Source organism: Anser anser (assembly GCF_964211835.1).
Source record: "Anser anser genome assembly, chromosome: 3".
In the NCBI taxonomy this organism is placed as follows: Eukaryota; Metazoa; Chordata; class Aves; order Anseriformes; family Anatidae; genus Anser; species Anser anser.
The window spans coordinates 97,413,055-97,425,201 of record NC_139722.1 but is presented as its reverse complement, the minus strand read 5'-3'; the positions used below and the strand labels follow the sequence as shown (position 1 = coordinate 97,425,201).

Genomic DNA, 12,147 nt, shown 5'->3' with positions numbered 1-12,147 from the left:
TGGAAGAGAAAGAGTAGACTGCTCGATTGTTTCTGCCACAGGCTACTCAAGCTACAGCTCACAAAACCCACCACTTTGCTAACACTAAGACTTGTGCACCCTACAAAATGTGCCATCCACGGATTTAGTTGGCAGCACCCAGTTGAACACCCAGACAGTTGAACTTGGGCTACATGGGCCCTGCAAATAGTGATGTGTCACAGCGTGGACTGGAACTGATCCTGAGTGTGCTGACTGGCAGCTCAGGAAAGGAAAGATGGCTGCTGCCTGATCTCCTGAAACTCACAGGTACAGCGATTGAGAGCATTGTCCTTTCTGTATGAGAGGGAGCAAAATTCTACCCACTGGTCAAAAATAACCAAAAAGTCTCTGAAACAACCCCCAAAACACTAAAACCACATACACAGGAACTTCACTAACCTGAAACTGAGAAGTGACTGCCATTCTCCTGAAGGGCTGTTCTTTAGTATCAGAACACTTGACCTGAAGTAAAAAGTTCAGGTCATTTGGCTTCACGTATTTGGCTTTAACAGAGAAGTTACCTCTCCGCCAGCGAGTCCCACTGGTCTTGAAATTGTGGTCCAGTACTCCTATACAAAAGTATTGTGGTTTACCCTCATTTTGCATAGTTACACAAAAGAAGACAGTAGAAAATAAGATCCTCCATCTCTCAAGTCTTCTTAAAACATTAGGAATGTGACAAAAAGACCTCAACAAAAAACAAAACCCAACCCATAAAAAAATTGGAAACCGGAAGAAATTCGTCTTATAAAATATTTTATAAAATTAGCAGTACCCTCTACTGTACGAGATTCACAAGAAAATCAGTGCTACTTGCTGTGAAAGCTCTAAAGTCAGTACTCCTTTTCTGTAATTAAAGGTCCACTCAGCCTAACTCCGTTTCTTCCAGAGGTTCTAGATTTGCTCAAGATTCTGCAAGGTACGATAATTTTCAGATCCCATTTAGAGAACCACATTCAAATTTACATAAATGGAGTTAGACATCTGGCATGTAGATCTGAGCCTAAGGGAGGAGAAACAGTAAACAAACAGCAACATCATCTCACCTTGGGAGTGTGTTTTACTAAATAAATACCATTTGAGTTTGATGCAATGAGGAAGACTGAAAATGGCACAAGAGCAACATTTCATGTGCAGGAATACTAACTAACATATGCTGAAGGCATATACTCCATCAATCTCTTCCACAGGCAGGAACGTCTCCTTGTATTTGCCCAGTAAGAGTAAGCTGCTGCATTGCTCAAGCATATGTTCCTAAAACCACTGAGATGGCTATTCAACAGTGTGATTTATTGTCACAGCAAAATATAATTCCAGTGCAATCTGATTACCAAGGCAGTGCTCTGATCCAGCGTTCCCATCCGATGATGCGAACCACAGCACAATTGTCTTCTTTCTTCAATCCTTGAATTAGGTCATTTTAAAATCAGCAGATCAAAACCTTGTTAAAAAGGAAGCTCTAAAATGTACAAGGTAACCAAAGCTTTTATGAACTAACATGTATGCATTAAGGCAAGCCAGAACTGAAAAAGTACTGTGATACTACAGATCATACAGTCACTCCTGTATTTATTTCACAGTTAAAGATTTTTTTTCCTCTACCTCCCTTGAAATGACAGCACACAAAAAAAGAACGTAATCATCTCCTTAACAGAGATGACATTTAGCTTCTAGAAGATGCTGGAAGTGATCCAGTGCAGGCAAGGAAAATGTTCCACCAGAAGTGTGCAAAGATATTCTTGTAAGTGGGGTAAAGTGAAACTTGGAAGGGTTAAAGACTAAAGATCCTACTGTGAGTGTCTGGAGGGAAATGACAGCAGAACTGTGAACTTCTCGAATTAGCGGCCTTGGAAGATACCAGCAAAATAAGCCCAGATAAAAACACCTTGTAAGAATATTTGTACCAATTATTTATTTTTCCCCCCAAAACACAAATTAATAAAAAAAAGGGAAAAAAAGCAGATTTCTTTTCTAGACCTGGATAAAAGAATTATCATTTCTCAACAGGTAGTTTACAATCAGTGGGGAATAAACGAACAGTCCAGGTTTCCTGATCGATGCATTCAGGGTGTGCTCAGTAGCTGTCTTTATCAAACAACTTTATTTACAACTCAGCATCATCCTGCAGTAGATCTGCATCTTCATCATCTAATAAAAGGTCAGCATCCATGACTTCATTCTCTTCCATGACATCACCCAACTCCTGAACAACATCGTCGTCAATGTCACCGACATTTTCAACGTGTTTAACCAAACTCATATGATCCAGAGGGATCAAACTATGCCCAACTGGCCCAGTAGTTCTTGCAATAGTAGCTGCCATTTCTGCTGCCACTGCAGCTTTCTGAGCCTTCTGCCTTTGCTGTTCTTCTTGTTGTCTGTGGGTCTTCATATGAGCATTGCGGCTTTTGATTTTGAAAAATACTCTAAAATTTCAAAGAAAAAAAGAAAAAAAATCAGATAAAAGTGCATTGCTTATGATGAAGGGAGCCAAAAAAGACTCAACAACCTATCAGTACATTTGCTTCCCTGTTCTGAAATAGAAGTCAGCGAAGCCTGCAGTGCCATGGTGAGAATTTCAGGGACAGACTACCAGATTTGTACATCCTGACGGTATCAAAATGGCCTACTCAGACTGCTGAAGCTATTTTGCAGCTCCCGCAATTGCTTCAGTACCTACGCACATTCAAATCCTCCCTGGACTTATTTTCACCACGTTCTTGCACAACAGGCAAAAATCACCTTCTAGAATGGACAAACTCGAGCACATAGAGAAAGTTGCTCACAGTCACATGCAAGCCTGTGATGAAGTAGGAAACCAGAGTGTCAGATGTAGGAACTCCAGCAGAGGAAAAAATTCAGGAAAATTGGATTAAATGCTGCAGGAGATACATCTAAAATGTCATGCAAACCAACCTCTGAAGGTTTCGGTAGGAGAACATGACATCTTAAGGGGAAACTATTATTTTGAGACGATTACAGCAGAATAAACAATTTGTTGCAATGCTATTCATTTGGATTGTAAACAGGCAAATGCGGTGCGATACCACAGACAGTTATATCCACTTACTTGCCACACTCCTTACAAGGAAAAATTGTTGTTGGGTCGGTCTCACCACTTGTTGTGCTGTGGGCAGGTGAACTCTTGATGGAGCAGTATCCGCTCTGCGTACCAGATTTCTGCTTAGTGCCCGGAATAGTGCATCGTGGTTTTGTCACCTGGTTTGTACCTCCATGAATGCGAGCGTGGCCATTTAGCGCTTGTCGGGAACTGAACACCTGATGGGGCGTAGGGAAGGAAAAAAAACATCAAGAAAAACTGCACTAGAACAGGAACTACAGAAAGCTGAATGCATATTATAAAAAAACAACTGTACGTGTCAGATGCACACCATCTACTTGGTCATATGCTGCTTGCTTTCAGCTATATCCCACTAGAGCTAAACAAACAAGTTATAATAAAGACTTATAACTTAGTTATAATAAAAGCAAACCAATGAGCTATCTTATTATTACAGTTGTATAACAAAAAGGCAAACAGAGCTGTTACTATATAGTACTTGTCATCCCTACATCATGTCAGGATACAATTTGGTGTAAAGATCACCATATTGCCTGTATTTAATAGTGTAAGATTTGTAAGATTTCAAAGCAGACAGAATGACTTGTCCCAAGATATTCAGGAGGTATCACTGGCCAGGAACAGTCTAAACACCTGATTTCCAAAAATCACTATTCGTTAACATACGAAGCCCCTGCTATTGTTTAAAGATATGAAATGCACGTACAGCGCCGCAGTTTGGCATTTCACAGATGAAGGAGGATGAAGAAAGTGAAAGACTCTGAAGGGCAGGCAGGTCTATAGGTCCTACGAGAGGGATAGCTGGTGGGTCAGGAGACTTCTGCATTTCCCTTTCTTCCTTTCTGTCTTCTTCAATCTCCTCATCTTCCTCTAACGCTTCCTCTTCTCCGCTTGTCTGAAATAGAGTGCATTTAAGAAATACTAGAAATATGGCCAAATACAAACAGCACAGGCTAGTAGAATGTAGAAACTGCTGAAACAGGTTAGCCAAGTCTGCTTCCAGGGTTTGGGATTTTTTTCCCATCTTGGCTGAACTTCTGGTCTTGCTGGAACCACCACTCCTTAACGGACAAGCTACAGCTCATGAAGCTTCACTGCAGCACTCAGAATGCCCTCCAACTGTTTTACGGAGCCATGGTTCCAAAAGTCTACAGATGCCAAGTGCAATACTCCCATTTTTAGAATGGGATGTACACTACATTCATAGTTGAATTAAATGGCTTACTAAACAAAATATGTCTTTAAGAATGCTTCAACTATCTAATACGGACCTTGCACACCAAGAATTCATTGCCAGTCTGTGTAAATGCTAGTTGTACCAGAACGGCTGAGCACTTTTAGGCACGTGCATGCATGCACATGCACACACAGAAGAGTAACTTACAGATGGTTACCTGCTTCATCAGTAGCACAGCCGTAATTGTTGGACTAGAGTTAGATAATGCACTGGTCAACACACTTTTCTCTCACTACAGGAACACAAAATCTTGGTGTAGCTGAGATCACAGAATGCTCACACAGATCGTAATTTAGAATTATGGAATAATTTAGGTCAGAAGAGGCCTATGTCATCTAGCCCAACCTCCTGCTCAAAACAGTGCAAACTTCAAAATTAGCAACTGTTAAACTTTCTTATATTCTTCTACATTTACCATGCATTCCTCTCTTTTTTTCTCTAAGCGTGTTCTGTGTTTCCGTCCCAACCGCAGGATTTTCTTCCACGTATAGTAGTATTCCACACATTGTGCAACTGTCTTAGACTTAACCTGTAGTTAAGTAATTGCAGAAATAGTCCAATCTTAATTTCTCATTTTAATTCAAGACAACTTTAATATATCCCGAGAGGCAGGTTTCATTTATCAAACATCCAAATGGAGAAATAAAGTCAATTTGAATACAACACAAATACTCTTGCAGAATCATTTTGTTAATTATTGCTTTTCAGTCAAATTTGTGTTGACTGTTTCAGCTTCAGTACATTTTTCTGGGATTCTCTAGACTCTAGTCAGATAGTGACCGAGAAAGTACATTTCTAGCTCAGGCATACAATACCACTGAGAATTAAGATTTGGTTCCCATAAACCCGAATGTTTTCCAACATTTTAACTAACAGCAAGGGGATTTAATTCTGCCCCGAGACAGACACAACTCATCTTTTCTGCTTTGTGACAGAACATGAAAATTAAGCCCAAACACATTCTTTCTTTATTTCAACCCTTTCTGGTGCGAGACTCGGTGCCTGTGACCCGGGCAGCTTTCAACAAACTGCCGGGGAACATGAAGGCATTGGCGGGCACCATAACTGGGGAGCCTCGGATTTCTGATGTGCCAACTGTTAAATATAACAAGAGGAACAGATTATTTTTATCTTTTTACCAGTGCTGCAGTTGCATGCATAGGTACACCAAATGAAAAACCCCACTGACAGCACCCTTCTACCTGCTGCTGGGTCTATGCCTGCAATAAGCGGGTCTGTCACTGGAGGGAAGACAACGGGGAACAGAATGCAGCAGATGGAAGCAAACAGCTAACAGAACAGAAACAACCTTACCATTTTCTGTACAAATATAAAATCTTTGCTGTAGGTGGACAACGCCTCTTTGAACAGCCTCCTTTCTTGATGTGTCCATTTGTCAGAGCCTTAAAAAAAACAAACAACACACACAGTGAACTCATTATAAACAACAAAAACCTTCCACCTTTATGTTGAAGTAGTATCTGGACCAAAAACTGGGAGACCTGAAGCACAGGCTGGCGATTGCTGCCATGCAAACCGAGTCTGGCTGTGCTGACTCAGGCCTGAAGCCCACCTCAGCAGCACTTCATCTCCAGCAGCAGCCCCAGGCAGTTGCCTAGGAAACAGTAAGATCAGAGCAAGCAAATACAACGCCTCTCCCTAATTTTTCCTAACCTCTGACCATTTATGGTTCAGGGGATTTCCTGAATCTGTTGGAATTTGCTTATGTGGTAACCAGCCTCCTAAGTGCTGACCCACTCTTCCTTTCTATTAATTAAGTCTCGCATCCACAACATACTTTGCCAATGGGGTTTGCAGATCACTAGACTGTCTGCATGAAGGATCCAGCTCCTTTTCTTTGATTCCTGGCTCCCAAGTAGCTTCACTGGATGACCCCTTGTTGTTCAAGTGGAAAAGAAAAATGAACCCATTCTCTACCATCATCTGCACGCTACTGAGGATTTCATGTCCCTTCTGTCACTTTCTTTCCCCTCCTGAAGAGGCCAAGATGCTTCAATGCCTTTGGTCATGACCGTTGTTCCTCTCTAAACCTTCTCAGTAATAAAACCCCCATCTAGAGATGAAGGGAACAGAAAGGCTGATAATAATCCACAGACATGCACAGTGGCACCACCACGTGCTCTATTCTCCTAACATCGGACTTATGCCTTTTTTTTTAAACTGCTGTTAAGTACAAAGCTGATGTTTTCATACAACTACCATCATAATCCCAAGGTCTCATTCTAATGGATAAGTATCGCCACAGAGCTCATCATTTTATACGTAATGCTTGTACTGCCTCATTCCCATATATGCCACTTTATATTCAGCTTCTCAGAAGTTCAGCTAGCATTTTGTTCTCCAGACAGTAACTCTCAAAAGGTCCTTTAGCAGCTGTTCACTTGTATGGCTTGAGGTAAGACAAATTCTTTGTGATTGAGGCCACAAGTAGTCAGAGATGCTATGGCAGTGTGGAATACGTGCAAAGTGCTTTCTGATCAACGGATTACTGATTAATGGAAGCTGTACATAAAGCTTTCATATATTATTATTCTGTTTGCTTCACCAGCCTAACTGCCCATGAAGATGTGAAATCAACACTTAAATTGAAATGAATTTGTGCTTCCTCAGTGTCGGTCCGACAGAAGGAACACAGAAGTGCTCTACTGCATCAAACACCAGCGTCCTGATTGTAAGAGCAGGCGTTACATACATTAAAGGAAGGATATGCAAGAAGCCATAAGGTAGATGCCTTTGAAATGACTCAGAGAAGATTCTACCGCAGTCTGAGAGTAGCTGAAAGTTTCATCATTAAAAGAAATCCCTAATATTCCTGTCAATGTTACCATTCTCCATAGAAATGCTTGCCTCTGCACCGAACTCAATTAGCTAGGGCTTGGCACCATGTGCGGTATTGAACTCTGCAGGTTACTTACGTCTGTAAAGAATATATACATTTTTCATTAACTGCAAATGTTTTGCTTCTCAGTGTCAATTCCCAGGCTCCTAAAAGCCCAGAGCAGGTATCTCACCACACCGTTATATACTGAAAACTCCAAATTAACTTTTCTGCAGCCTGTTTTCTGTAGGCTTTTCCAGTACTGGCTATAAGCACGCATTAGTTATTTCCACAGAGATTTACGCTAAAGCTCTCTATCTAAGTGTCAGAAAAAAGCACCGGCTTCAAGCTGCAAATTTTATTTATTGTTATCACCCAAAGATCTTTTTGCTGACACACTGCCTTGCCATCGTTTCCATCCCAAACCAGTGCCATTCCCTTTTTACAAAGCCTGCCATTCATTTGCATTTACCCTCCTTTTGAGCAGGGGTAAATGCACTGAGCCAGTCCAGGGTCCTGGTCTACTATACTGAAACATTTTAGAAAGCATGAAAACACCAAAGGATGGGTTTTAGTTTTCAGCAAACCTCTCCAGTCACCCTCTCCTGTCTCTACCCCGCTCTCCTGAAATAATAATAATAAAAATCACTTCTATGAACTGATTTTATTGTACATCTATGGAAAATTTAGGCCTTACAGAGTTTCCCCAATAGCTATGGTATTAGCAGAAACCCTTATAAGATTACGAGGGTTAATTGGAAGTAACCTAATTAATAGAATAAATCCTGTGTAAGAAAAGAAACAGAAGAAAAGCTGTTTTTAACTCTGGTTGCTGGGAAACCGCTTTTGCTCTTGTTAGCTTGAGGGAGATATACAGAACGTGTAGAGAGAGATCTGCAATGCAGCAAGAAAGAATTTTGGACTTTGCAATACAGATCAAATTTTAAAGCAGATCTTTACGCTTAGAGATTTATTACCTATTTTATCTGCCATATTAAAATACTGGTTTTGAACTGACTGACTTAAAAAAATACAGTCTACGGACTGGGGGTCTTTAGGCCCGATCTGTGGGTTTCAAGGGAACCACACCTCCACCTGTGAGCCCCCTCGAGAAGCGGCTCAAATCCATTACATTCAGCATATACTGGGTCTGATCCTCACACCATCACAGTACCTATCAACGTTTTCAGACTGCCTGAAGTGCTTTACTTCAGACACCACTTCTCCTGTCTCAAGTTGTGCCAGAGGAGGTTCAGATTGGACATTACGAAGAATTTCTTCATGGAGGGGGTGGTCAAGCACTGGAATGGGCTGCCCAGGGAAGTGGTGGAGTCCCCATCCCTGGAGGTATGTAAGAGGCGTGTGGACGTGGCACTAAGGGCCCTGGTTTAGTGCTGGGACTCAGCAGGTTAAGATGATGGTTGGACGTGATGATCTTGAAGGTCTTTTCCAACCTCGACGATGCTATGATTCCGGAAATTCTCACTGCACCAGAACTTCAGACCTGAGAAATTCTGCTGCTCAAATGAAAAAACATTCAAACATCTGTAAAAGCACTCCTCTTGTACGAGGTACGTGCTCCCTCTCTCTTCCCTAATACACCATCCTGGCAGATGGCAAAGCATTAAGACATAGAGGTTAGGGTGTTCTTCCAAGCAGCCCTAGGTCAACATGCCCAGCTCTCTTGGTGGACAACAGAAACGTCTGAAGTTTTACAACTTGCTTCCCCTCACAAACCAACAGGTTTCAAGGACAAAGGTTTCACTGGCTTCCCTGCCCATGGCAGGGGGTTGGAATTAGATGGTCTTTAAGGTCCCTTCCAACTCGATCCGTTCTGTGATTGTATGGTGAGCTATCACTCACATCATTGTTCTAGGGCAATGCGTAGGATGAGTCTGGATATTTATTGTTTGTGGTATCAGTGAGTCAGTGCCATGCCCTGTTTTGGCCTACTCCTGCTTTAACAGTGGCTGTGCCTGTTAGCTGTGATTTCTGAATACAAGGCAGAAAGCCCAAAGAGTTAACTGAAACAAATGCAACTTGACGTTACATAAAGCTATTCACACACTAGATTTTGAGAAATCCACATATGTCTTGAGTGCCTGATTATCAACCACAAAATCTATTATTCAAGAGCTGCATGGTGCTAGAGCTGAGCTGTCAGTATAAGTTGCAATCACATGTTGCATTCAAGAGCACTAGTAAGTAATGCTTTCTCTCGTCATTTTATGGCAGTGAAACCCAGGGCGGTGAGATTTTGTTTCATGCTGTGATAAGCACACAAACTTCCTTTCCTGCTTAAGAAATAAGTTACATATTTCTTATACTACTTATAATACTGTTACTCTAACGTCCAGAGTTCTCTGCTAGTTAACAACGATTAGCGTCACCTCATGTGAAAGATGAAATGAAAGTCTCTCCTGGCTCCTCCCAGCATCACAACAGAACACTTTCTGAAACTACTGTGAACTTGCTTCAGCGAAGACTATCCCTCCTCTGCCACACAGGCAGTATTTTCTCATCTGTTCTGCCAATTCGATCTCTCACTGAGGACAAGGCTGCTGGGATATCCTTCATCCCCCTACTCTCCTCCCTTGGACTGCACCACACACATGCTTTGGTGTTCTCTCTCCAGACATGAACGCTCAGGGACCTGGTTACAGCTCCTGGCTGACATCCTCCTCCTCCTCCAGCCAGCTCCATGTCCATTCTGAGGACTGCAATGGAGCTGCCTTCAAAGGTAGTAGGCATCTCCCCCAGCCAAGACTCAAACCTGATCTTCACCTTTATTCACTCCTGTTATCAGCTGCCATCAGACATGTTTCTGTACTGGTTCTCAGGCCTTGACTAGGAGTTCTTTCCAGAAGAGTCCTTGCTACTTGGGAATCCCTGCAGTGAGCTGCTAGAGCCAGCAAGTGGCTTGTTTTTGTACTTCTGTGCCACAATGACTACAACTGGAAATGAGTATATGGCCCTGAATATTGTGACTGACTGACCACCAGAAGATTCTCGGCTTGTTTCCTGCTGAGCCTAAACTGGAGGTAAAGTCTCAAGTCCCTTATGTAAAACCCTACTCTGTGTCAATGCAGTTGTTAGTCACTGCAAAGCCATGAGCAATTATATGGAGGGCTGCAGAGGAGAGATGTGTTACCTTGAGCTATGCTTAGGTGACAAAACTGAAGCCCAATAGCTTAACGCCACCCTGTGTATGTCACAGAGCACTTCCGCCTCAAAACCAAAATGAGGTTCTGGCTGTGTTTGTTAAAGCTGTCACCATCCCAAACCTGTTTCTTTTAGGCTGTATCCATGCCAAGAGAGGCTCTGTATTCAGCACTAAGACACTAATGAGAGTTATAGCACCGTCTCTTTGGACGGATGCTCATGATTATCACATTCCCTTATCATGCACCATCACATCAGAAGAGAAAGGCATGACAGCAGACAGTTACACACCACAGGAAGACCTTATTGCTATTAAATCAGTCACGTATGAATAGCAGCAATTTTAAAGGCAGATCAACAAATTAAATTTTAGTTAAAAGAAAAAAGAAAATACTCCAGGCAGTTTATAATCTGCAGAACCCTACACAGCAACATGACTACAAGGTTTCTGTCTACCATTAGTCAGGTAAAACTGCCAAACTCGTAAACGAAAGGCTCTGGATGTTCCACACAGCGCTGTCCACATCGCCCTCTGTCAGAGGCTGCCATCCCTGCAGCAGACAGCAGAGAGAGCAGTGCGATTCCACGCACCGGACTGGGATGCCAGCCTCGGGCTCTGTGTACCAGCAGATGCAGAGATCACAAGGAAACCTACCGGCGTAGTGGTAATTTGCCAAAGGATGACACTTCAATCTCACTGGCTTCCTCAACAGCAGCTTCTCAAGAGTAACCTAAATGAATAAGTAGAAGGAAAAAAAAAAAAAAAAAAACAGAATTAGCACATGCAGTCAGTTGCTACATACAACTGCATTCAGGAGACTACTTGGTAGGATATTAAATAAAATTATCTTTTTTTTTTTGTCACACAAAACTCACACCAAATTACCCCAAGGTCCATTAACACTGTGGCTCACATAAGAGCACCCAGTGCACACCTGTCCAGCCTTCATTAGCACAAATGTGGCTATTACTTAGCAACTTCCAGCAATTCCCTCCCTCCTGATTGCCACAGACAAATATGATCATAGTGTTTAATTTGATATTATTAATTAATATTAATATTTAATGGTTGATTTGGTAGCATTGTTTTAGAACACCTGTTTAAGTCACCATCTGTCAGGAATGACAACAAGTAGAGTTAATTCTCCTTTGGATCAGGGAGAAAGATGATTTGTGGATTCCTGATTTTTTTTCCCCCAGATGATGCATATTCCCATACAGCAAATGTCAAATCCTGACAATACGACTCAGACACCTGTCTCAGAGCCCCCCAGATACAGCTAATGGAGCCTGACGAAAGTGGGATGCAAGTTAAAGGACACCATGTTAGACTATCTCGTGAGATTCATTCCAGCCCCGTGTTCTGTTGCATTTTATTTTAAATTGGCTCTCCAGGAACTGGGGCAGGACCTTGTCTTTCCTTAACACTGGGCAAAAGGGATGTTTTGCCTTAGCTAGTAATGTTCCCATCACAAAGCTAACGCAAACATTTGAAATGCATTATTTATATGAGAACTGTATGCAATTACCTCACAGTACCAAACAAATAAGTAGATGTGATTGCTGCCTAAAAAATAAATAAATAAATAAGTAAATTTTATAAGGGCTAGAAGAAGACTAAGCTCTCTGTGACCACAAAGCCTGTGAAATATCAGGTCTGGAGAAAGCACTGGGAGACAAAGCCCCAAGGCTATAAACTAAGCAATCTTATCTATCCGAAATATACAGTAAGCCTTCAAAGAGTGACTGCTTTGAAATTTAAATTTATTAAAGAATGAAAGGGAAAAGTCATTCCCCAAAAATGTT

General features: G+C 41.8%; 1 protein-coding gene across 4 annotated transcripts in view; it reads right to left on the bottom strand.

The window, feature by feature from the left end:
* Nucleotides 1-1,918: 1,918 nt before the first annotated feature.
* TRERF1 (transcriptional regulating factor 1) overlaps nucleotides 1,919-12,147 on the bottom strand; it is a 108,097-nt gene continuing 97,868 nt past the window's right edge. For all 4 annotated transcript variants that reach the window (XM_083829395.1, XM_083829397.1, XM_083829398.1 and 1 more), the window contains 6 exons: nucleotides 10,997-11,072; nucleotides 5,655-5,743; nucleotides 4,756-4,869; nucleotides 3,810-3,998; nucleotides 3,092-3,300; nucleotides 1,919-2,447 (listed from right to left, as the gene is read on the bottom strand). In XM_083829395.1, the coding sequence (XP_083685521.1) occupies nucleotides 2,126-2,447; nucleotides 3,092-3,300; nucleotides 3,810-3,998; nucleotides 4,756-4,869; nucleotides 5,655-5,743; nucleotides 10,997-11,072 (999 nt within the window). In that variant the 3' untranslated portion in view covers nucleotides 1,919-2,125. The remainder of the gene's footprint in view (nucleotides 2,448-3,091; nucleotides 3,301-3,809; nucleotides 3,999-4,755; nucleotides 4,870-5,654; nucleotides 5,744-10,996; nucleotides 11,073-12,147) is intronic.